Raw genomic sequence first — 27436 nt, 5'->3', positions numbered from 1 at the left:
TTCGATTCCCAGTCAGGGCACATGCCCAGGTTTCGGGCTAGATCCCCAGAGTGGGGACTGCAGGAGGCAGCCAATCAATGATTCTCTCTCATCATTGATGTTTCTATCTATCTCTCCCTTTCCCTTCCTCTCTCTCTGAAATCAATAAAAAATTGTATTATTTTTAAAAAGAGAGAGAAGGAGCAGGGAAAATCATGGCCATGATTAAAAAAAGGAGAAACATGAGTTGCTTTACCTTGTAACTCCCACCATTCTTCCAGGCATCATCCTCACCAAGCTTTCTCTGACGGCAAAAAAGGCTGCATGTGGTCCACCATAGCCCAGTGGCACCCCAAATCTCTGCGAGCTGCCAAGGGCGATGTCTACCCCAAATTCTCCAGGAGGCCTCAAGATACACAGAGCTAAAAGGTCAGTAGCACAGCAAGCCAAGCTCTAGAAAGGAAACGAGAAAGTGGACAAGGTTGTTACCTTCCCTGAGAGTAGTGACAGAGCAGCCAATTCCCTCCATTATAAGCAGACTGGCAGTTGGTTCCTATTACGTGAACTTCACTTATTCATCCACTTAAAATATTTACCGAGTGCCTTTTATGTGCCAGGGATCAATAAACAAAACAAACTTGAAGAAAGAAGGAAGGAAAAAGACAGCTTTACCATTCCAAGTGATAAAGGTATGTAAATTAAGAGACACCAGAACTAATAATTCGAAGTTGAGACACACCTCCGTGGACCCCCACAAGGAGAGCTTTGCTTACCCCAGTCTGATGGGCTCTCTCCACGAGTTCAGTGAAGTCTTCCACCTTCCCCTCCGTGTCTGGGTACTGGAACAGCACTCCACTGACATCTTTCCCACTGAAGTCCATTTCATGGAATAACTTCAACTCAATGAGGACTCCAGCATATCTGGAAAGAGAGAAGACAAAGAGCATCATGTTTTTGGTTTGTAAGGAAAAATCAAAAAGCCTACAGTTTCTTTTAGCATTTATAATCTGTGTCTTTTCTCAATGCCCATCCACCACCACATCCCAACACACACACACACACACACACACACACACTCTCTCTCTCTCTCTCTCTCTCTCTCTCTCTCTCTCTCTCTCTCTCTCTCTCCTACCCAGACCTTCAGTGGTAACAGTGTTTCAAACCAACTCAATTGCATCCAACAGCTCAGCTTCTGTTTTTCTCATCCACAGGGACTACTCCCCTTTCCTGCCAGAACCAGCTCCTGAGATAAGACCAGAAACACTGCCTCCCAGGGCTAAAGAACCAATATCTGTAACAGCAGCGCCATTGCCACTTTCGCTTTGGATAAGTCTTTAGGTGAATAGAAAACCATCAGTAAGACAAGGAGGAGACAGACCTTCCTTAGGTTCCTAAAACCATCTAATTCCAACATCTGTGAGAAACCCCTTCTGAAGGGATGGTGGCATGGGTAGGAGGAAGATTACAGCTTTTACAAGGAGAAAGCAAATAAAATACACCCACAAGTGATAGCTGTGCTATGTTTGTGTGATCTCATTGCAACACCTAAATAATATGCTTCCTTCTACATCATTCTACACTTACAACAGACTACAACTATGAACACACACAAAATCTTAACAGTTGTGTGAGAATTCCATTTCCCCCGTTTTTCAAAGTTTCCACAACATTGTTGAAATTATTTAAATATTTAAAATTTTCTTTTTACAAAAACAAAAAACACACACACATGATAATAGAAAGCAAAGGCAATGAAAAGCATTGTGTATTTTCTTCTCAATTCTGACACCGTTTACTTACCAGCAAGATCCTGGGAAGCAAGTGGGAGGGAAAGTAAAACTCAACAACCCCAATTTAAACCAGGTTCACCTCCAACCAGTTTGGAAGTAAGGAAGAAAACCAGTCTAGATGAGCATGATGTTGTCCCTAGTTCAAAATGTGAATAAAAGTAATTACTTGGCTCGCGTCTGGATGACAGCTATTGTCTGTGGGTGGCAACGAGGGTCAACAAAAAATTTCCTCCTCTTGGTGTGTCTGTTGAAAAGGAAAGTCACATTCAAGCATGAACATTAAAGAAATCAGAGTATCTTCTAAGAATGCAAAGCAAAGATGGTACTTAGGAAAATTCTGAACATAGCATTGTGGACCAAAATAAAAAAAGGACTGCTATGGAAACTAACCTCACAGGGTGATCTGATCATAAATTCCCAACTGGGAAGGCCATGGTGGGTAGTCATGCTCCAGGCATATAATTTCTTTAGTAAAAGGTTTATCTTTGCCTTAGGAAAGCCCTGTCCACTGTTTCTGTGCATCTAGATTAAAACACCTTTGAAATAAGCCCTAATGTCAAGAAAGCACATAATCTTAACTATCCTGTAATCCCATCCCCATCTCGCTCTCTCCCTTCTCCATGTAATCTTCCTTACATTCCCTCCTTAATTTCAAATGCATAAAAGAAGCTGCAAACCTGTTATTCTCCTGAGCATTTGAGATCTTGCTCCCTGGCATCATTTGGACTGAAATAAACTCTTGTGAAAATTCTTTACAGGTTTGGACGTTTCTTATGTTGACAGTATCAAAAACACTGGGGCATTAATGATCAATGAGCTTTACTGAATAGATTTCCACTGAAATCCAATTCCAATCCTATTTAGCAGAATCGGTGGTGGTAGATGGGAGAACAGATGGATGAGGAAGAGAAATGATGACCATAAATGAAAAACGAGGAAGAATAACCAGAGGGGTGAGTGGGCAGCATTCCTTTGTAGCTGTTGATCCATCACAGGAGGAAGAGCCCCCAGGCTACCTGGAAAGCAGAAGTTGACCTCTAGCTGCAACTTGGAGGTTTCTATACTTGTTGAGCGAGTTTGGGGCTCACCACCTCTCCAATTTGCAGAAGCCAAGGGACTTACACAGGCATTCAAGACCAGAAGCACAAAACCTCAGACAGGTACACCATGAATGTGGGCAGATTTCCCAACCAGATGACCATCTACATGAGAATTGTCCAGGTAGATAGCACAAATGTGCTCACAAGGCAAAGAAAGAAAAAAGGTGAGGAACTAGAGAGCAATAAATTAACTATACACCATGACCCAGCCATTCTACCTCTAGACACACATCCTCAGGAAATAATCAGAGCTTCTGACAAAGAGGAGAGAGTCTGGGAGATGCCCCTTACCCTGACAGTCTCACACTGGGCCTCTCACCTGTGGCACAGCTGCATGGCCTCTGCAGCCGCGGTCGCCTCATCCAGCAGGGATGCGTTGGCCATGTCCATGCCTGTGATGTCACACACCATGGTCTGGTAATTCAGCAAACTCTCCAGTCTCCCCTGAGACACCTCTGGCTGGTACGGAGTATACTGGGTGATCCTATGAGGGAAATAAAGGACATGTCCATACTGTGACGCCCCTATTCAGAAAAGGTCACCAAATGTCTTCATTTTAGAAATCACTATCTAAAAATTAAGTTTACCACTCTTGAGAATTATACTGTATATAATGGATCAGTAAGCTTCCCTTTTCGCCTAAGGAAGCTCAGAATTAAATAATAATAATATTATTCTTTGTTTGGAGATAATCAGTACTTACTTTTCTATTCCTCCAAGTGATTTTTAAAATTTTACATTTCTATTTTATTATTTTTTATATAAATTTTATTTATTGATTTTAGGGGGGGGGGGAGAAAGATCAAGTTGTTGTTCCACTTGTTTATGCATTCATTGGTTATTTCTTGTATGTTCCCTGACCAGGGATCAACCCCACAACCTTGGCACAGCAGATGATGCCCTAAGCAAGTGATTTACCCAGCCAGGGCTACAGTTCTATTTTAATGATCTTTTGTATGTGTTTTATTGTAAGCTGCCTCTTACAATCCATTTGAGCTTACCTATGACATTATAAACAGAAGTTTCACTTCCTATTATCTTTCTTCTATTTAAAAAGCTCACCCCATTCACAGTTCACAATAGGAGCATATTCAAGAATCTTATATCTAACACTCAAACTTGTTTACTGGGGGGAGAATATTTGTTTTACACTATCCAGAAGTTCTATATGCTCCTAAGAAATTAATAGAGGTTCATTTAAAAATTTTCACTATCCAATTATTAAGAGTCTATGGATGTTAACTCCATAGCTATCAATATCAAGGATAAAAATGGTTAGAAGGCAGCATAAATATGATTTCTAATCTTACCTCCTCCAGTTATTAACCAAATATGTATCTTTAAGTATGTAAAGGTAACCCATTCAGTACCTTCATCCTTTTTTTTTTTTCATTCATTCACTCACCCTACAAATATTTACCTCATGCTTATAAAGAGAAATATGATAGCTTCTGGTGACACCTAATAAGCACAATGGGTAACAGTAATGGGGAAAAGGAGACAATAAATGAAAGAAATTTCAGAGTGATGAATATTTTAAAGAAAATGAAATAATGCCCAGCTGTGGTGGCTCAGTGGATTGAACAACGTCCCATGGACCAAGAGGTCTCAGGTTCAATTTCCAGTCATGGCAAATGCCCAGGTTGTGGGCTTGATCCCCAGTAGGGGGCGTGCAGGAGGCAGCCAATCAGTGATTCTCATCCTTGATGTTTCTCTCTCTCTCCCTCTCCCTTCCTCTCTGAAATCAATAAAATATATTATTTTTTAAAAAAGAAAGAAAAGAAGGTGACAGAATAGAGGGTGGCTGAAGACTTAGGACAGAGCTGCTATTTCTTCACCAAGAATCTGTTCCACCAAAGTGGGTCAGACTGGGGCCCTGGCTCTTGCACGTGACTGACACTGCTTCATATCTATATTGTTTTGTCTTTCCAAGCCAGAAGAGTATAAGGAAAAAATGTTACATGTTTTGTTTTGGTTTGGTTTGATTTTTTCAAGCCCTTCTCCTTTCTCTCCTGTTCTGGTCATCATCTTCAGGATATTTCCACCCATCTTTTAGTTCTCTTTTTTGAAAGCTTTGGAATCAATGTCTTCTTACCTTTGATGGGGAATGGGATAGGGAAGCTTGCCATACCAAGCAGTACAATGTCAAGACTGAAATTATTTTCCTGCAACTTTTACTGGTGTGTGTGTGTGTGCGTGTGTGTGTGTGTGTGTGTGCACAACAGAGTAAATTTTTGCTTCAGTTAACTCCTTGAACAGCCTGGCTTAGGAAGTATAAGTGCAATTGCCAAATTCTAAGCGGGTGGTGAACTGGAATGAATAAGGCACGCAATACATGATGCAGACAAAGTAGAAAGAGAATCTGAGCAGAAATGGAGTCACACAAAAGGCATAGACAAGGGGCAATTGTGACCTCAGATCAGATAAGACTTTCACACACAGCAGGGCTGGCCACCATGAAGACATATGTTTAGATTGTCTGGCTAGCATTAAACTTTCATTTTACTCAGGATCACTGATTGACAAATAGATGCCCAAACTTGCACACATGTGCACACACATACACACATGTGCATGTACCAGCTAGTCCATCTAATAAATGGGAAAGATTCATTATATCCATAAAGATAGATATAGACCATACAAGAGGGAGAGGGAGAGAGGGAGGGGGGGAGGAAAGGGGGAGAGGGAGAGAGAGAGAGAGAGAGAGAGAGAGAGAGAGAGATGCTCCAAAGAATTCATCACAGCACTGAATATAATATTGAAAAATAAGCAGCCCTTGCTGGTGTGACTCAGTTGGTTGGAGGGTTCAGTTCCCAGTCAGGGTACATACATAGGTTGTGAGTTCGATGCCTGGGTGGGGTGCATGCAGGAGGCAACCAACCAATGTTTCTCTCTCTTTCTCCCTCTACCTTCCTCCTGGTTCATGGGTCGGTGCTCAATCACTGAGCCACACTGGACAGGTGGTCTCTTTTCTTCTTGATCTGTGACTTTTCTTTATATAGTTTTCCTTCAGCTTTATTGAGGAATAATTAACAAATAAAATTATATATATGTAAAGTGTGATGATTTGATATATGCATATTCTGTGAAGTGATTACCACAATCAGATTGATTTCAGTGTCTTTTCCACATCATAGTCACATTTATATATAAAGTAAGATTACACTCTATGAAAAGTTTAGTATCCTGATCCCCCCACCACCACCATTAATGTTATTCCATGGGCAGTTTCTGATAAGTTTAAATATTGTTCAACAACATAATTTTCATTATGTGGAATTAAATCATTTTTATCATAATTTATTTAACAAGGTCCCTAAAAGTTGAATACTACTTTTTGAAAAATATTTATTCATTAAATTAATTGGGGTGATTACTTTTGATTTAAATATTAGAAGTAGCATAACAATAAACCACCTCATCTTTGTCTTATTTTCTTAGGATAAATTTTTAGAAGTGGAATTTTGAATTATGAGATCATTAATCTTAAGGCTTTCAGTACATATTGCCATGTTCTCTCTAGAAAGATCATACCAAATTGTACTGCCTTAACTAGTAGAACGCTTCACAGGTTTCCCTGCATGTTCACAACCCTAGGAAGCCCTAGGTTTCAACTTTAATTCTTTAACTTGCTACTTATGAACTGGGACAAGTAACTAAAACACTCTCTACCAATTTCTCTTGGTGATCAATAGAGTTAACATCACCAATATTGTATTTTCTTAGTACTCAAATAAGATCAATGTACTCTATGGTGCATCTGAAAATGGTAAAATTCTGCCCAAATGTTGGTTGTTTTAAAAAGTTGTTCTTGGCCTGGCCGGCGTGGCTCAGTGGCTGAGTGTTGACCTATGAACGAGGAGGTCACAGTTCAATTCCTGGCTCCATCCCCAGTGTGGGGCGTGGAGGAGGCAGCCGATCAATGATTCTCTCTCATCACTGAGGTTTATATCTCTCTCTCCCTCTCCCTTCCTCTCTGAAATCCACAAAAAATGTATTTTTTTTTGTTTTTTTTTAGTTTTTTAGGGTTTTTTTGGCCCTGGCTGGGTAGCTCAGTTGGTGAGAGGGTCATCCCAAAGCATCAAGACTGTGGGTTAGATTCCCCGTCAGGGCACATACAAGAATCAACCCATGAATGTATACATAAGTGGAACAACAAAACAATGTTTCTCTCTCTCCCCATCTCTATCTCAAATAAAAAAATAAATTTTAAAGAGTTATTTTCCCCCTCTATTTTGGCCCTTAAATAAATTTAAAAAGTCAACATAGAATTTTCCCAAAAAAAATCACTCATAGTTCTATTCAAATACTATTATTAGATATTTCTACTTGGGATCTATTTTTTCCTGAACATTCATTATATCCCATGTCAACTTTACATTCCCTGTTCTTCATCCAACTAGATCCCCAAATAAATGAGTTTCTCTTCTTGGATATTCTATTCCTTGAAAGGTAGCACTCTCCTGCCAATTCTCAAGGAAGAAACTCTAGATCTTTTTTAGTCCCAAATAATGACCAATTACCATTAGTCTTCCTTCTGAAATTTTATATCCACCCCTTTCTTCTTTGTTGCCATACAGCCAGCACAGTACTTAAAACAGGAAATGATTGAAGATTTGTGGTGCAAGTGTGTGTATTTGACTCTCCTGCCCAAATGGGACAGCTCCCCATTACCTGCAGGTGGAAACCCCAGACCTTTCAAGCATAGTCCTTCATACCTGAGACTGTTATTCCTTCCATCACAGCCTTTGGGGTTTACTATTCTGGCCCCCCTCCTCTGCTCAGCCTTTCTCTTTTTTTTTTTTTATATATATATTTTATTGATTTTTTACAGAGAGGAAGAGAGAGGGATAGAGTTAGAAACATCGATCAGCTGCCTCTTGCACACCCCCTACTGGGGATGTGCCCGCAACCAAGGTACATGCCCTTGACCGGAATCAAACCTGGGACCCTTGAGTCTGCAGGCCGACGCTCTATCCACTGAGCCAAACCGGTTTCGGCCAGCCTTTCTCTTCTTGCTCAACTTTTATATAAGTCCAAGCCTAGGCTGATGCTCATGAGAGAGCTTTAAATTGTTTTCTTGCAAAGAGGAAAAATACATGGACTCCCTTCTATATTTGTAAACTTCTTCTACAATCTACAGGTCTTTATACTACTAAAATAAAACAGGCATGAAAGCCTTTCACAATCATCTCTTAAAGCACTCTTACATCAAGCTGGGTGATAACAAATAAACCCTCATGTAAGGATAAAAACACTAGCACGGGGCCTGCCATCTTGCATACACGGGTTTTGCCTCAACCGTTAGGCAAAACATGGTGATTAAGAAAATGTGTCTGTGATCCACAATGCCTATGTTCCAACTGACGGTTTAACTCAATTGGTTTGTGTTTTCAGATGTATTTTAATGTAAAAAAAAAAAAAAGTACCTACATATCCAAGAAGGAATTTTTTTCCTATTTAAATAGGATGCTTGATGTATTCAACATGCATTAATACTATTCCAAAATAACCAGTATTCTCTATGATTCTGGCTGTGGCTTTCTTTTGGAATTGAGAAAGAGGGAGATAGATGGTGGGGGGTTCTGCAGTAGAATAAACATTCATGAGATTCTCTCATTTTAATCCTGGTGCCAAAGTTACACAACACAGAAATGACCACAAAGACATTATGTAGATTTGTTCTTCTATTAGCTACTGATATCATCGGCAGTCAACAATTTGGAATAGTGGGCCCCATAAAGCAAATTCTAGACCTGACGTAAATTTTCTTGCAAGAGCCCAAATGTTTGTGTTCTTTCAAGGCTATGCTCTCCATTTGTTTTCACCTCACGTCCCCGGAATTTGTTGGTTCCGTCTCTATGGAAACCATTCAGAGGGATGGCGAAGCGCACCACCCGCATGTGCACAGCTCTCCCTATCAGTGCTGGCGAGGTGAGCAGCACCCTCTGGCTCAGATCTGCTTTCAGGGAACAGAAAGGAACCCTATTTAAAATGCACCCACAAAACAGGACTGAAAGGCAAAGAACACTGCCTCCCTCTCACACTGCTGGCGGCTCCTAAAGTAAATTAACACATCCGCTCACAGCCAGGAAGCAATATGGCCACCAATGCTCTGTATGGCCACCAAGAGCGAAGGCCGCTGGCCCGCGTTCAGACAACCGAATGCTACAGCCCATTTGTGTACTTACTTGTGATGGGGAAGAAAGACAGGCCACTTGCTTTTGAAATCAAACTTGGGAGTTTTCCAAACTTTTACCAGTAGCACAGTGGAAAGATGCCCTCAGCAATGCAAATACTTTCACACACACACCAAACGCTGAAAGACTAGTTTTTTTGACATTTCTTTCCTGTCTTGTTATTAATAAAGAAATGGAGTGTATTGTAACTAAGAGCTCTGGATGGGGATGGCAAGGCAGGAGTGATTACGCCAACAGATCTGGCTCCTTTAATGATGGGACACAAGTAACTGCACCTAGGACAAAGCACTCTCACCAACCAGGACCACCTGTGCATTTTTGCAAAAGCAGACAAAAGATGCCAGGTGCTATGCTAACCTATGCCACGAGCTAAATAAATGGCTTGGTCTTCAAAACTACAAGTCTGGATTTGAGGCAGCAGGTGAGGGCCGGCTGTACTGATGGCCAAACACTCTCTCATTACACAGAAATGAGAATACTGCTCACTCAGAATTCAATTTAATTCTGACAGAACTTTATTAACTAATATATTTTTAAAAGTTGCAAAGTGTTTGGCAAACATTTAAGGTTTATTCCTGGGGAGTGTGCACTTGATATTTCAAAAACTCATATGGAGATAAATTTTTTGATTTCCCATAGGGAAGCCTACCTTCCCTTTACTAAAGTTGATTTGTCTTTAATATAAGCTAATCTAAAAGACAATCTCTGGGCCCTGGCCAGGTAGCTCAGTTGATGAGAGCATCATCTCAATACACCAAGGTTGTGGGTTTGATCCCCAGTCAGGGCACATACAATAATCAACCAATGAATGTATAAATAAGTGGAACAACAAATCAATGCCTCTCTCTCTCTCTCACCCCCACTCTATATCAAAAATCAATCAATAATTAAAAAAAAAACAATCCCTGCATCTTACTATAAATGCCTTTCAATTGTAGAGGCCATCACTTACTCTATCCTCACATAATAATGGTCCTACTGGGTATTAAAATTACCTCCTATACTAACTAACTAAAAAATAAAATCACAAATTATTATTACCTCCCCACACTTTGTTTCTTAAAAAACACACACAAAAAACACAAACTTTGTTTAGCCTGGCCAGTGTTGCTCAATGGTTAAAAGTCAACCCATGCACCAAGAGGTTGCCGGTTCAATTCCCAGTCAGGGCACATGCCTAGGTTGCAGGCTTGATCCCCAGTGGGGGCTGTGCAGGAGGCAGCCGATTGATGTTTCTCTCTCATCGATGTTTCTATCTCTCTTTCTTTTCCTCTCTCTCTAAAATCAATAAAAACGTATTTTTTAAAAAAATAAATAAAATAAACTTTGTTTATTGAATGGAGAGAGAGAGAAAGAGAGAGAAATGTTGATTTGTCGTTCCACTTATTTTTGCATTCATTGGTTGATTCTTGCATGTGCCCTGACCAGGGATTGAACCCCCAACTTGGCATATCAGGACAACGCTCTAACCAACTGAATACCCGGCCAGGGCTCGGTTTGTTTCTATGCTAGGAATAAGTGCACCCAGGCCTTTGGAGACTAAGTCATCAGTGGAAATAAAGTTTCAATTCAAAGATACTGGTATATGCGGTGACATTGATTCAAAAACAAGGGGAAGGAAGGCCGGGGAGTCCCCATCTTTCCTCCTCCACCGTCTGGCAGTATTTCCCAATGGGCAGAGGAAGCAGAGGCCCAAATCTGCTCCCAGGCACTTCTGGAGCCATGGCCCTGCCTGTCAGGAATATCCAAGGTGTTTCTTACTTAGTATTGGAAAGGGAACCTCTCTTTCATTCTTTACATCATATAACAAGCGACAATGGAAAATAACAAAATACTATGGAAGTGGACATGGGAAGTTTTCCTCAGGTGTGGAGGAGACACTTTTAGTATTGTGCAAGCAGTAGCAGCGAGAAAAGGCAAGGACAAAGACAGACAGACATCACACACACACACACACACACACACACACACGCACACGCACGCACACACACCTTAAAACCTTTTGCACTCGGATGTCGAGTGTGACTCGACACGGTTAGCATTAGAATAAAGGAATCGAGAAAAAAGCAAGTGAGTGCAAAGGGTTAAGGACTAGGAATGAGTGAAGGGAGAACAGAACGAGCAGCTGAGCATGCACAGCTGAGCCCCTTCTTTTATGGTTTCCATTGGAGCCTGTTCACAGGATTCACATGTTCTCTTTCTCTACAGAGTACTAAGTAATAAAGCTAATATTTTGATCTCCATTTACCTGACATTGTCTTTTTTTTTTTTCTTTTTCCGTTGGTTGTGAATCTAGAATAGGAGTCAGGGAGAGACAATGGACCCTCCTAAAATCCTGACGAAAGACAATGGACCAAGATTCTGACTCACTGGGTAACCTCTAAGACAGCTATAACCTAAAACCCCAGTGTTTCCAAAGAGTAAAGCCCTGAATCTGCTCTCCTGCAGGTTTGCCATCTTGCTCAGATGTCCTTACAAAGACAGAATAGACGTTAGGTCAGAGAGAGAAAGAGATTACTAGCATCCACAATTTAGAGCTCCAGAATGTTTTATGGGAATAAAAGCAGGAAGAGGCTTCTAGTTCCTCCACCAATTTGAGTAAGGAAATTTCCCAAGCCAGAGAAAGCCAGGTAAGGTCCTGGAGGTGAGAGACAGCAGGAGTGCAGGGGTCAGTGGACAAGTTCTGAGGGTCCCAGGGGTAGGGGGTATGGGAAAGTGGGTAGAATCATGCAAATAGAATCACAATACTTCTGTTTTTAATCAAGTAATACATTACCATCCTGAGTTCTCCAGTAAGTTCCGCAAAACAGTCTGTGGCACTGAGCAGTTATAGTAGCCCATGCCAATATACGACCTCCAGACCTGGTTTTTGCTGGAAATGGCACGCAGAGTTGCAAGGATTTCATTTTCGCCTGATTGTAAGAAAGAGAGAAATGTTACAGAGAGAAAGTGTCTCAAAAGAGAGCTCTTGTTATAGTTTTAAACCGTCTTTTTGTTTGGATATTTATGTAAGGAGAACAGCTATATGGAAAATATAAGAACTGTCTCTCCCACCCCAAACATTAAGCACTACATGTAGAAATCTGAAAAAACCCCAAACAGCACTCAATTACTCCTCAAGGTTCCTCAGAATTTGCGGGCAGGGAGCTTTTGGCTTTGTCAGAATTGCCCAGTTTTAACACTTGTCTCATTCTAGGTTTCTTCTGCCCCCTTTAAATAAAAATTCTACTTTCTCTTAGTAAAATATTGTTTTCCCTTTTAAATCGACTTATAACAATAGTTGATATAAGTCTTAAATAACACGTGGCCTACATTTTTCTCTAAAATTGCTCTACCTCGAACACTTTTACCTTTGTGTCACTGAAATAGTTACTTATAAAAAGCCCTTCACCCCACAATGTAAAATATTAGTTGCAATAAAAGACCCATGTGTAGTTTTAACCAGCATTCCCACTAGGATGCTTGGGTAATTAGGTAGAATTTAATAAAGTTATTGGATGCAGGTGAAACCCTGTTTGGGGTCATTTGTATAATTACAACAAAATAATAGTAGCATCTGACATTTTTAGTACTTTTACCAGGTATTGTACCAAATGTTTTTCATGCAGCTTAGGAAACTAAGGCTGGAAGAGGATCACTCCCTTATGGCTAAACTACTTTTGTTGTTGTTAATCCTCATCCAGGGATGTTTTTCCCTTGATTTTTAGAGACAGTGGAAGGGAGGGGGAGAAACAAGAGAGAGAGAGAGAACCATTGATGTGCCGGGAATTGAGATACATGCCCTTGACCGCAATCGAACCTGGAACCCTTCAGTCTGAAGGCTGGTGCTCTATCCACTGAGACAAACCAGCTAGGTCTACGCTGCTTTAAATGAAAGGATAACAACCCAATCAGTCTAATTCCAGCTTCCACTCTTTCCCCACTGGGCCAGGCCAGACTGATAAAGGTATAGCACTTATAGTGAAAGATACTCTTTCTCTGCCCCTCTGCACCTAGGGAGATCACACTACTGCAATTTAACTACTTAGGCAAATGTCTGGCTCCTTTAAGATCTTCTTAGGAACTCAGTCACTTAAATGGTGGAATTGATTGATTTTATTGCTACAGTATCAGAAAAAAAGTCTAGGTACAGTAATCTCTAAGATGGCAAACTGGCTAAGAAGATGCTTCACATTGATTCTATCCTGCTGAACTCTATATGAATATTATTCTCATTATTCCTTCTTTATCCTCCATGAAAACACTTTCACCCTCCACCCTACCCCTCCCACTCCACATGCTTTCACAGGAAATAAGTTCATAAGACATGTGCCATTTTGCCAGACTGGGTTACGGAAAGAGAGGACAGTTTTGTAAGCATCAGTTTCATGAGTAAATATAACCCAACTACCTTATGATGGGCAATCTTGCCTTCTTCCACTGAAAGTTTAGGAAATAAAAGTGAAAGCATAAACAAAACAAAACAAAACAAAAAAAACACACACCAGGATCTGATGAGATATGCAAGTACAGCATCCTTAGGAACAATCCTGCAAGAAATCCAACCACTTCCCAAAGACTTCTACGGGCTGAGTGAGTGAGAAGCCCAGTAGGAGGGGAGATTAATTAGCAATTCCTGGCAGGCACATGATTCAGCAAGGCCAGCTTCAATTAAGATCCTGTGCAAGAGGGACAGGTCCCTGTTTCATATTATGCCATGAAGACAAAAGGTCCAGCTCTCAAATGAGAACAGTCTGTAAAGGGCTTGTCAAATCACAAGTTTAACCTTTGGGAGTCACCGAGTACAGAATAATATGATTTCCCCCTACATTACAGAAAGATAATTCTATTGGTAGTATAGATAGGTCAGAGGGGAGGCCCTGGAAACAGGGAGAAACAGTAAGATACCAGCACAATAGTCCAGGAGGGAGATGGGCAAGGGAGAGTTGTGGTTGAACTGTGTCCTCTAAAATGATATGTCGAAGCCCTAACCCCAGGTACCTGTGAATGTGACTTCATTTGGAAATAGGGTTTCTCTGATATAACCAAGTTGAGATGAAATTGTGCTGCGTTAGAGTCAGTCCTAACTCCATGACCAGTGTCCTTACAAGAAATGGGGAGTTTGGACACCGAGCACACATGCAAGGAGAGCACCATGTGACGGCAGAACGCTATAGGACCAGCAAGCCTTGCTTCTCAAGCTTGACTTTTCCTGTTATACCTCTTGAGTGATTAAAAGTTGTTTGTTTTTGTTATAAAGTAAACAAGCCATAGGCATGTAATGTACAGCACAGAGAAAATAGTCAACAACATCGTAATAGGCCGGCTGGAGTGGTTCAGTTAGTTGAGGGTTGTTCTGTGCATCCCTGGTCAGGGCACATACCTGGATTGTGGGTTCGATCCCAGTTAGGGAATGTACAGAAGGCAACCAATCAATGTTTCTCTCATACATTGATCTCTCTCTCTCTCTCTCTCTCTCTCCCTCCCGAGCTCTCTCTAAGCATATTCTTGGGTGAGGATTTAAAAAATAATAACATCATAAAAATGTTGTAAGGTAACAGGTAGTTACTAGACTTATTGTGATCACTTTGTAAGGTACATAAATGTTGAATATGTCATACACCTGAAACTCATGTAATATTGTACATCAACTATATTTTAATAAAATTAAAATTTTTTTAAAGTTTTCTTTTTCTTTTTACTCCTTAAAAGGTTGGATTGTAGCAAGTGAGTTAATGGAAACGGAGTAAAATAAATGAATCCCCAGAGGCACAAGGAGATGGCTGCCCTGGACCCAGTACGGCCCCTCTGCTCCTAAGATCTTCCCCCTGGAACTCTCGGCTGGAAACATCTGTGTCTGTATTGATCATTTGTAGGCTTCCGTGTATTAGCTATCATTATTTTGTTCTTCACTTATGCCAATTGGCCTTCTAAAAATTTCAGGTATTTCATTCAAGTGCATAAAACATCAGCGGCTTCTGTAAGGGGAATGCTGATATGTATCTGGACACTCTAAATGCTCAACTAGAATGAAGGAGGGATCTGATTTTTCCTTTTGCAAGAAAACGCATTCTCTCATCTCTCCCAGCGGGGCTGTCCAGGCAGAACCCCATTGAGAGAGCCTCTTTCCTTCAGCAGCCTCATGCCACCCAGGCCCTGGTCCTGTCCTGCCATCTACCTTCAACAGTCAGGAAGAGAAGACCTCCAACCAGACCAGCCAGGAGCCCACTGGCACCTTCCCCATCAGTTCAGATACATACCAGCATCCCTTACAGCTGCCACTAAGCCTTACACAGGAATGAAACACTTGAACAAATTTAAAAGCTAATTAGCCTAGATGAAGAGTAAAATAGTTAATCATAGCTAAGACCCAAAAGCACAAATATGGTCCAACTTGAAACACAAAAGTCCCTAATCCTGTAACACATAAACTCTAGTTCCTACAGGACCAAACTTCCCAAGTACCATAGAGCTCTGCCTTTACCTAGCTTGGGGCTATTATGAATATTCCCTGACTGGCCCCATCTTAGCCTGGTCTTTTTTTTTTTTCCCCACATGCTGATAATATGGCTCTTTTTGGCTTAGCTTGGTCTTTACAGCCCATTTTATCTTCTACTGGGAACAAAGTGAGTTAATGGAATGAGCAGTCCTCTGTACACTGAGCTAATGGACACTCCCGAGCCATGAAGAGTAGGGTAGGTACTTGGTCATGCTTCTTAAAGTGAGAATGGTGTGAGAAGCCCTTCCCATCCATTCAGCCATTGCTCATGAAACTTTCTAGCAGAGAGTAGAGCTGCTTCTTACTGTGATAAAATCAAGACCTCAGGCTTTACCTATCACATATCATAAAAACATTTCCCAAACACACAGCTTAGTGAGTATCTGAATTGTTTGTTCACTGGATGCCGTTTCTCATATCCCCTAATGAAATCTCACTTTTGGCTCATTGGCCAATGTATTTAGGAGTCCAGAGTTTGAATTAATATGTTAAATGATGCCAACAGTCATGGAGAAAATGAAAGAAGAGGGAAAAGTCCACATCAGACACCTACCTGCTGAACCTATCTGAAATGGAACACAGCAGGACCAGTCTCTAAGAGCAGGTTTGGGGGTATAATTCATCTAAATAGAAGCCCCAGTCTTAGCCAGGCAATATCCACCACTGCACTTCACAGTACATACAGATTCCTTTCTCCCTTGGAGAACAATTCTTTTCTAGAGGAAATAGTGTGGGATCTGGATCCAAAGTGGTAACCTTTTTCCCAGCCTCGTAAGAGAAGCATTATAAAAAGGCAATTGTGTCATCTCAAGCCCAGGCAGCCCAAGGAAATTTGTGTGGACAAAGAGAAAGGAAAGACTTCATATTTCCCCCGGAGCAAACCCCGTAGCACATTCCTCACACTTTTCCTTCCCACTGAACAGCTTCCTCCTGTAAACAGGCCCAGTTCCAGTAACTCTCTTCCTTGTGAATGTCAATGAAACTAAGGTGGAGGAGAGGGTGAAACAGAATGAGAAAGGGAGTATCCTTTAAAAAAAAATCATAAATACAGCTGGGCTGGTGTGGCTCAGTGGTTGAGCATGGACCTCCACCTATGAACCAGGAGGTCACAGTTCAATTCCCAGTCAGGGCATATGCCTGGGTTGTGGGCTCAATCCCCAGTGTGGGGCATGCAGGAGGGTCTCTCTCATCATTGATGTTTCTTTTTCTCTCCCTCTCCTTTCCTCTCTGAAATAAGTACAAACATTTTTTAAAAAATATAAACTCAAATACAGAGATAAAATTGATGGCTCCCAGAGGGGAGGGAGGTTGAGGGACTGGGTGAAAAAGGTGAGGGATTAAGAAGTCTATCGGTAGTTACAAAATAATCAGGGGAATGTAATGTACAGCACAGGGAATATAGTAAATAATATTGTTATAACTATGTATGGTGCCAGGTGGGTACTGGAAATATGGGCGGCTGGAAGGGGAGGGGGCACTATGTAAAGTGTATGATTGCATAACCACTATGTTGTACATCTGAAACAAAAGCAAAATAAAACTGAATGTACACTGCAATTTAAAAATAAAAATTTTTAAATATATAAAGACACTGTCATTCCCCAGATGCCTGCCTGGCAAGCCTGGCAGGGCAGCCAGACCAGATGCTGTATATTATCGTGCACTCCACGCCATGAAAACCCTCAAGCTACACGTCAGGAATCTCAGCAGTAAGTGCTTTTCTGGTGGAAAAATAAAACGCCTGCTTCTGATCCCTTGGAGCATTGCATAATGTCATCCTAATGTACCAAGAACAGAGTTCATTGCCCTCGGCACCACTCCAGAAAAATCCGCAGGTGGGTCTCACACTATTCCTGCTTCTTAGAATTCAGAAGAAATGCTTCCTCCTTATATAATTCCACGTAAGAGCCTATTCAATAGTGACTCCCTCATCACTTTCACCTAAAATATCAAGGAGAACTTTGTACCAACTACTCTACCACACGAATACTTCCTAACAGGAATAAGCCGATTTAACTGTTAAACACTCAAGACACCCCTGGGCCTAGGTTCTAATTTCCCATATAAGTGAATTTTGACAAGAACTGAAAAAATATCATCAGAATGGACAGGCAGGCTACATCATGATGCCTGCTATACCTAAACACACATGTGTACACACTGTTCCCCACCCTTAACCCATTACCCTAAACACATTATGATTATTGTTGCCCTAATCCTGTCAGGCTCTTCCCCATCTTCTTGCTCAGCCAATTAATACACCACCTCTCCCAGCCCCAAATGATCCACAGGCGTTAGACTCCTTGGCCAGGCACCTCATGGTAAAAGGAGCTGAAGAACTGCCAAACTGTGTTTCTGATGACTCCTTGGTCCCTCCTCTCCAAAGAAGAGTACAGACCCTGCTGCTATTCCTACTCTCTCAAAAGACACACCGATTCTATATATTTGTACCAGCTGTAGGAACACCAGGACAGCACCCCACAGTGGGGAAGCTGGAATGAGGGGCGCCATGTTGGTTATTGACTCTTTGAACTTGGGTCACACTACTTTCTGTGGGAGGCCTCCTCCATTGCCTCTCTTTATTCAAGCTATGAAAATATTCTCAAGAAACATTACAATTCATAATATTTATCTGGAACACTAGTTGACCTACATAACTGGTCAAAAGATCAGTTTGAAATGAGAATCAGGATGGAAGTCCTGGAGTATTTGTTTTTCTTCTTTGCTGCCCTGCGGGTACATTTTTATGGCCAGCAGAGCAAGAACAAAAAGGGAAGAATATGTTCTAACAGTCCAACTCAAACAATCTAACACACTTGCAGAAAAGAGATATTATTTTATAGATCAAAGAATAAGCCTATGGAGAAATCTGTAGTCCAATCCCAGAATCTCAACAACTAAATTATAATCTCTGTGTGGGCAGGGGCAGAGTGGGTTGCTATGCACATAGTAGATCCTCAGGAAATACACGTGAATCAAGGTGTTGCAATGAAAATGCACTTAAACTCCCACATACAGCTAGCTCAATATTCATAACAACTCACCCATCACAGAATCCATGATGACAAATCAACGCACAAATTGTTCTCATGTCCCTAAAAGCATGAGTGTCAGAGAAATATTTATAAATGGAAACTTGCAGCTAATAAGCAAGTTCTGTGAAATAATGCAGTGCCTACAATAATTTCGGATTTTCCAAAATTGTTTCCTCATTATCAATTAGTATGTTGATAATATAGACATTTAGAATCCTTATTAAAATTCCCAGTTTGCATTTTTATAGAAATACTTTGGGTTTCATAAGTGAAACAAACCTAAGAAGTCAAAATGAGATGAGCTATTCACACATCACACGATGGAGAATTATTAAATAAAGGTCCAATGCCATTTGGTGGGGTAGAAAGAGTACACAAAAATAGAAGTCAAAACACTGACCTGCCTGCAAGCAGCTCACAACCTTTGTAGTCTAGCACCTGCCCCAAAGCTCCTAAATTCACTCAAAGGTAAGAAGCTCAGAAAAGGGGGTCACTGAGCTTCCATCTTGGTGGACTGTCCTTATGTCTTCAAAACCCTAAGAAATGTCCAGAATATGGCACTGGGACCCACAACCCCCTGCCTGAACATTTATCATCCAGCCTCTTGGATTACTCCATCTCAGACGGCTCTGTCTCCCTCCTTTTATATGCTTCATTCCCCAACATCCTGGCTTCCACTTTCTTCGCCATACTCCATCCCTAGGAAATCTCACCCATGCCCATTAATTCATTCAGAAGACTCACTGCCCCTGCAACTCCACCTCTCATCTCTCTCTTGAGCTCTAGACTCATATTTCCAACTATTGCTTCAACTTTTCCAAATCATGTTCCATGAGCACCTCCAACTCAATTCTGCTCAAATTCTTGATCTTGCCTTCCTCCAGAACCCACTTCTCCCTATTCCTTCTCCGTTAATGACATCACCATCACCCCAAGACACTCAGCCTAGAGAGTGACTGACAGCCCCACCTGCTGCCTCTCTGGATCAAACACCGTATTTGTACAGAAACCATACTTCCCACGGGCTGCTACCAGCCAATTACTAAGCCCAGCAGGAGAACTAATGCTGATCCATTCCTGCAAGCCATGGGCTACTTTAGCTTCAGGACTCCCATTCCGGCTCACCAAACTTTCTTATATCTGTGCTGCTGTCTAAAATTTTTCCTACCTAATCCTCCTTCCATCTGTCTCCCCTCCTTCCACCAGGGTCAGAACTATATCACAATCTAAAGGCTCCCCTACCTTCTCCTGCTCCCATCCCCCAATAAATTTCTTATATATCTAATGCTGTCTTGATGACTGCTTCATGGTAGACCTGAACTAATGAGCATTTAACATCTCACCTGTAAATTCTCCAGCAATCTCTCAGTTTGCCTCCCTGCCTCCGACCTCAGAGGCACTCTGCAAAACACAGAACTATTGTGTTGAATTGTGTCATTTCTCTCGGTAATAATTGTTAATGTTTCCCCATTATGTAGAAGACAAATCTCTTATCAGGTTCTGAGCCCTCCATACCTTACTTTCCATGCCTCTCTGCAACCTACTGTTCTATACACCATCTGTCAAATAACCATATATGTCCACTCCCATGCCTCTGCTCATGTCATACCCTCAGCCAAACCATTCATCTTATTTGCAGACCTATCTATCTCCCTATCACTTGTAACCTACACTTACTCAGGGATCATATTTTTACCATCCTTTACCTCTCATTAAATGAGGAATAAAAGCAGATAGAGGAAGCTGTGAAAATAGATTTGGTAATAGCTTGTAACTCAATGGTGATGAAGGTGAGTAGGCTAGAGCATTTAGTATATAGGTAAATGCTCCTATGCACCTTAATAGTCCTCAAGAGTAACACTGTATTTACGATACAGTATAATTGACTTCATTTTGAGAGCAAACATATTTTTTAAAGTTAGATAAAACATTGTAATTTAACATAGGAAGTGTGCTAATTTAGATGAATGTGATAGTTTTTTTTAAATGTCTTCTAAGAATTTTTAGGGCAGTGAAACTATTCTGGATAATACTATACTGGTAATACATGTCATTATACATTTGTCCAAACCCATAGATTGTACAATACCAAGAGTGAACCCTAACGTAAACTATGGACTTTAGGTGATAATGTGTCAATGTAGGCCCATCAGTTGTAATAAATGTACAACGTGATTAGAGGGTTGGAACTTTCAGCCCCTCCCACAGACCTCTGGGAAAAGGAAGAAGGGAAAGGTTCAGTTTAAGCTCTATAAAAACTCTAGAACAACAGATTTGATGAGTTTCTGGGATGGTTGCTGGGAGGGTGGCCCACCTCAGTTCCAGAGGGACAGAAGCTCCTGTGCTCGGGATCCTTCTGGATCTCACCCTATGTGCTTCACTATTTGGTTGTCCACCAGTATCCTGTATAATATAATCTATAATAAATTGGTAAACTTCAGATGTTTATCTGAGTTCTGTGAGCCACTTCTGCAAATTAATCAAACCCAAGGAGTGGGTCATGAAAACCTTCAATTTATAGCTTGTTGGTCAGAAGCATGGGTGACAACCTGGACTTGCTATTGACATCTGAAGTAGTGGCAGTCTTGGGGACTGAGTCTTTAATCTATGAGATCTGATGCTATCTCCAGGTAGATAATGTCAGAATTGAGTTCAATTGTAGGACAACAGTCAGTGTCCATAAGAATTGATTGGTGGTACTGGAAAACACTCCAGAATCCCCAAATGATTATAACATAATTACTCTGGTAAGATTCAATCAAAGATGGGACTACAACAATACTCATGCTCCCATAATTATGCTTTTTGCACATTGCATTTTGCCATTTTCTTTATTTCTTTGAGTCTTTTTCTTCTTATAACACATGCACACACAAAATCATCAATGTAAAGATATTATCCTTGCTTCTTAAGGAAAGAAGATATATTTCAACTCTTTACATTGTTTCAGAAATCCCAGTTTTTTCTATTCAATTTCACATCATTTCTGAACACTCACAGCATTTTATCCATAGTTCTCATGGACTTGAGACTTTTTAACTTTCTGACTTAATTTATTACAAAGGTAAGATATAAGCTCCTTGAGGATAGTGAATATGTTTATTCATATATCTATCTCACAGTGCCTTGCACAGAGCAAATGGCCAATAAACATTTAACAACTAGGCAACAGATTGACTAAGTTATCAGTCAGATCTTCAGGCGCCTGCCTACCAGGAATTAACGACAAAAATATAAGGGCTCTATTGTGAGAGAATGAATTAAACAGACGGTGGCCAGACCATATATAACCATAGAACTTATATCCTGCAGCAACCTACCTTACCTACAGTAAAGAAGCCAACCCCCTTACCTACAATAAACCACCCCAGAAGCCAGCCTGCTATCAGTTAGACTTGCAGAATGAAAGAATGCTTTCTCCAGTGACCATCCAGGAAACTGCACAATAACTTCCGTAATAATCGGCCCCAAGTGGCTAGGATTAATAACTGACAGCTTCCGTAACTGTGATCCCTGCTTCCGATTTAGGACCAACCAGACAAAGTGAAATATGCACCCCTAACCAAGCACATAGGAAGCCCTGCTTCTAACGAGCCTGCCTATAGCTTCTCCACGCCAACAGCCTCCAAAGAGGGAACACCTGAAGCCTTTCCTTTACTCCTCAAGGTGGCTCACCCACTCCTCCGCCAAAACAGAAGGCTAACTCCTACGGCAAGTTCAGAAGAAATAATGTTTGCTTTCACCATTTGGTTGATCTTTGCTTATTTCCACAATGGTATTATTTCATCTTCAACTAGGAGCTGGGAACTGAAGGAGCAAGGAATGCCCAAGGGAGAGCTCTGTCACAGACTGAGGAGCCTACGGGCAAGGGCCCGATGACAGATGTCATCCGGTTGGAAGACAACTGGCAGCCTCAGCCTGGGGAATAGCTGCTCCAGCTATCAAGGTGTCCTTCGGGTCAGGTCAGGTGAGTGCCCAACCCCACTGGGGTGACAGAGTAACCACCTCAGCTGCGTTACACAACACCTCCTCTCTCTGCTCACCTCCCTCCATTAAAAATTACTCCAAGTGCCCTGGCTGGGTAGCTCAGTTGGTTAGAGTATCATCCTGACATGCCAAGGTTCAGGCCCCGGTCAGGGCACATACAAGAAGCAACCAATGAGTGCATAAATAAGTGAATCAACAAACCAATGTGTTTCTCTCTCCCTTCCTCTCTCAAATAAATTTTTTTTTAAATCACTCTAAGTGATGTAACGTAGAACATTAAGTTCTCACAAGCCTGTTAAAAGTCTCACTCTGTCAGCTCAGGGGCTCGGTTCCGGTTGACCAACTTGAACCTTAGGCGGTTTAGTTTCTCCTCTCTTCCTAAGCACACGCATGCCCACAATAAGCAAAGTGCAATTTTGTATAAACTTCAAACCCGGCAGCTTCTGTGAAATTACGGACTAGTTCAGTCATTTCAGTTCAGAGATGACCTCCCTGCAAGCACTACACGGGGAGGCATACCATAGCTGAAAGTGACGGGCTTCGTCTTTAATGTACTTCTAAATTTTGTATTAATTACAAAATAAAACATAGTTATTGTAGAAAATCTAGAAAAAGCAGAGTAACAAAAGGAAAGCTAAAATCATCCATAATGACTACCAAGAGAAACAAATGTTCTGTCTTTTTTTTCCTCTCCCCTTATGTATGTATGTGGATGAGGGGAGGGGGATTCGCTTAATAGGATGAAACTATGATAGGGCTTTGAACTGAGTAGCTTTGTGTATTTCTCTAAATATGACTTACTGAGAAGCCAACTGATAAGGTATTCTTTCAAGGCACTTCCTGAAGTGCCCAAGGGTAGGGGGAAGATCCTACATGACAGGTGAACCATCTGTACTTCCCTGATTCTGTCAGGACACGCTGTCCTGTACATGCTGGTCCCTCTGCCTGCAGCAGCCTCCCCCTGCCTTGTCCAGCAGAGCATCACTACTCATCCTTCAAGACCTAGCCCTAGTCCTGCACCCTGGCAGCAGGAGGTGTCCCCTACCTGTGCTCTCAGCACGCCACTGCATTTCCATAGGGCAGTTGGCAAATGGCAGTGATTCCAGTGTGACTGGATTTGTGCACATCCATAAACTGGATACTTCAGAGATCCAGGGCAGGAATTTTCTAGTTTGTACACCCACCCCCCGGCAGAGGACACAATGAAGACAGTGTAGACTGGTGGTTGGAGAGTGGATAGTGGAGCTAGACTGCCTGGGTTAGGTTGCATTTTGTCTTCACCGCTTACCAGCTGTGACCTTGGGCAAGTTATGTGTCCTTTGTATTCCATGGTTTCTTCTTCTTTAAAACAGAGGTGAAAATGGTATTTGCCTCACAGGACTATAAGGATTAAATTAACACATGGAAGTACTTTACAAGGTACCCAGTACAGGGTAAGCACTACATAAACTCTTGAGATTATTAAGTTAGTCATAAGAGCTAACCCACATTATCTCCATGCTGCTTATAGTTCTCACAATCGTTTTACTCGGCTATGAGGGCACTGAGGACTCATGACTAGCTCTTACTAGTTTTCTCTGTACATGGCGAACAAATATGTGGTCCAGATTCCTCTCTGACTACAATTGAACACAAACATTCATTTGGATAATGCTGCCTCACTATTAAATGGAAACACTACTAGTGGAGGTTACCCAGACCAATTTGCTCACCCTATGTGGAGAATATTCATTACCCAAGAAGCAAGTTCTGCTGCAGAGCTAGTCTGCTTCAGGGCAAGGGAAGACTCCGGACCATGCAATATTTTCTGAGTCAGCTCAGACCAACCAGATGGAACCAGGCTCAAATCTCACAGAAGCTGCTGGGTTTAAAGTTTACACATAAGCCTCTAATTACTTATCAAAAGTGTACTTCTGCCTAGCTGGTTTGGCTCAGTGGATAGAGTGTTGGCCTGCGGACTGAAGGGTCCCAGGTTCAATTCTGGTCAAGGGCACATGCCCGGGTTGTGGGCTCCATCCCCAGTAGGGGGGCATTCAGGAGGCAGCCAATCAACGATTCTTTCTCATCACTGATGTTTCTATCTCTCTTTCCCTCTCCCTTTCTCTCTGAAATCAATAAAAACATATTTTAAAAAAGTGTGCTTCCAATCCTGGCCAGTGTGACTTAGTTGGTTGGAGTATCGTCCCTTACACCAAAAGGTGGCAGGTTCAATTCCAGTTCAGGGCACATACCCAGCTTGCATGTTTGATCCCCGGCCAGGAGGAGTACCAATCAATGTTTCTCTCTCTCTCTCTCTCACTCTCAAATCAATAAAAACATTTTTTTTAAAAAAAATTCATTTCCAAGGGAGAGAGAGACACAGAGAGATAGGGAGAGGGAGAGGGACAGGGACAGGGACAGGGTGAAGAAATGGAAGCCCCTGATGTTCAAATTATTCTGCTAGAAACAAGTAGCTGAACTAAAAAAAGGATAGACAACTCTGACACATTTCCTAGGCTCTTAAAGAACATCTTATTTTCAATTATGTTTTAAGAAGTGCTGACCCAAATATTCTGACTTTGAAAGTCCTAGAAAGGCATTTACTTGTCCATATATTTACCTAAAGCTTGCTTTAAAAGTATGCAACTCTTCATTCTTTAAACATCCACTGAGTCAGGATTAAGATTTCCTCAAACTGAAATAGATAAGGCTTCCAGCTACCCCTAGGTCTGAATCCCTTCAACAGAACAAAACGCGCAGATTTTCTTCTATGAGCAAGGTACATCCATCTGTCCCGCCCGTCATCCTCTGTTCAGGGAAACTGGGTCAGATTTGAAACCAGCCAGGGGAGCAGTCCTCAGCATAGCCTGACTTACATTAGCCAGCCGCAGACGGACTGGCTTCATACTTCAACTTATCTACCTTGGACACAAACCAAAGCTCGCCTTCCATATATCCTCTCTGTCCTAAAACCTAAAACAAAACAAACCAATTGACAAGAGCGCTTCAGTTCTGCCTGTCCCTTCGACTGGTGGACTCTTGCCTAAGTCCTGGGAGACCTCTGAAAGGCATTCTTCAGACTATGAAAAACATTTAAATAGAAAATGAAATTCTAAGAAAGTCTGTGAGTAAATTAAGCTCTCTGAACAAAACATTAATCTTATTTGTGTGCTTCTCTATAAACATCATTCAGATTTTTAAAAAGTACTGCTGCCTTTCAGTAGGTACAAATAATAAGATGTAGGTGTGAGATAAGAGAAGAATTAAAAGCTTTTATGATATAAAGAATCTTGGGCTTGCAGGCCAGATGTCTGGGTCTCCCATCTGTGTGTGACTCGCCTGGTTGCATGACTACAGGCAATTCCTTTGTCCCTTCTGAGTCTCTATCCTGATCTGCAGACGTGATGAAACCTCTCAACCCGAAGGATGAGAGAACTGTCCCAGTCTGTGCCTGAGAAGTGAGACGTCCTCCCACTTGGTGCACTGCCCTCCCTGGGAAGTTTGCAGGGACCTCGAGACCCCTGAGATGAAGACCTAGAAAGGTGCTGCATCAACTCCATCCGAGGGTACAAAACTGACTGTTTATGGGACTAAATGTTCCACTCTCTCCCTCACCGTGGAGCATCCGCCGCTGTTCTGTTTAAAATAAACATATTCATTCCCGGTCTTGAGCAATCCTAACCTAGAGCTGGACTTTCAGAGACCAATAGAAGACAACCGGCCAGAGCCAGCGGCGGCTAAGGAGCCCTCCCGGCCACTTACAAACAGGGTCTTCCATTTTCAAGGGCCTTTTCAAGCGGATGCTCGCGGGGACCGTCTTCTCCATCAATTCATCGATGCTCTGGAACCAAAACGCGAGACGGTGAGCACGAACGCGGGAGGGAAATGCTTCTGAATTAAAAGCGTCACCTCTGTGTGTTGCATCTGCAAAGGCTTGTGGGAACCTCATTTAAGTCGCCTAATTATGGTTTATTTTTAAGAAGGAAAGAACAACTTTGCAAACTAGAAATCGCTCGGAGCAAAGAAAAGGATGCAGTGGGGCAGCGATTCGGCCACTCCGGGTTGGATTTCAGTCGGCAACGGGAGGTAACTCCATAAACTAGAGAGTTCCTCCTCTCCCAAAGTTAGGGCTCATCAGCGGGGCGACTTGGGTTGAAAAAAAAACAAACGGTTTTGAAGCGCGAAGAGAAAAGACGCGGGCGGGAGAAGGCTGGGGTACGGAGGACCGAGCGCGCGGACTCGCTGCCACTCCAGGGCCCGGGACCGGGACGCGGGTCCCACGCGGAGCAAGGCAGAGCTCGGGCGGGGGGTCGGGAGGCCGAGCCGGCAGGACCCGGGCGGGGCGGGGCGGGGTGAGGTCCCGAGGGCCGGATGGGGGTCCTTACCGCCAGCCCCAGGGCCTGTAGCATCTCCCTCTGGTCTTTGTCCCCAGGTCCGATGTGCCTCCGGGCGAAGTCGTCGTGTCTGGGGAGGAGGCGCTCGAGGAGGCGCGAGGCCCCAGCCCCGCCGCCGTCCCCACCGCCGCTCCTGTTGTCACGGCTCTGCTGCACGCAACGCCGCCCCGCGCCTCCCGCCAGGCGGCCGCCGCCGGGGACCCCGCAGCCCAGACGCAGCCCCCAGGCCCTGGCGCACGTCTGCATGGTCGCAGGCGCAGTCTCCAGCCCCGGACCGCAAGAGCCGGTGGCGCTCTCGGCCCGTCTTCTGGTGGCGGTCCCTCTGGTGGCGGCTGCCTCCGGCCTGGAGTCCCTTCCCAGAGGGTGACCGGCGCGACAGAGGGATGTGCGTCCGCTCCCGGGCGATGAATGGGCGGCGCGCACAGCCCGGACACGCGCGCAAAGTTGTTGCTCCACTCCAGGCACCTGCTCCGCACACTTTAAGCGTCGCC

At 42.6% G+C, this 27436-nt stretch overlaps 1 protein-coding gene across 1 annotated transcript in view; it reads right to left on the bottom strand.

Moving 5' to 3' along the window:
• Positions 1-27191, bottom strand: part of GLDC (glycine decarboxylase) — a 73934-nt gene extending 46743 nt beyond the window's left edge. The window contains exons 1-7 of the mRNA XM_008145005.3: positions 26937-27191; positions 26314-26392; positions 11849-11984; positions 3189-3353; positions 1936-2013; positions 753-900; positions 236-432 (exon numbers count right to left, since the gene is read on the bottom strand). Of these exons, the coding sequence (XP_008143227.2) occupies positions 236-432; positions 753-900; positions 1936-2013; positions 3189-3353; positions 11849-11984; positions 26314-26392; positions 26937-27191 (1058 nt within the window). The remainder of the gene's footprint in view (positions 1-235; positions 433-752; positions 901-1935; positions 2014-3188; positions 3354-11848; positions 11985-26313; positions 26393-26936) is intronic.
• Between the last annotated feature and the right edge of the window lie 245 nt (positions 27192-27436).

Source organism: Eptesicus fuscus, chromosome 15, assembly GCF_027574615.1.
Source record: "Eptesicus fuscus isolate TK198812 chromosome 15, DD_ASM_mEF_20220401, whole genome shotgun sequence".
Lineage (NCBI taxonomy): Eukaryota > Metazoa > Chordata > Mammalia > Chiroptera > Vespertilionidae > Eptesicus > Eptesicus fuscus.
This window is presented reverse-complemented; position numbering and strand designations above follow the sequence as displayed.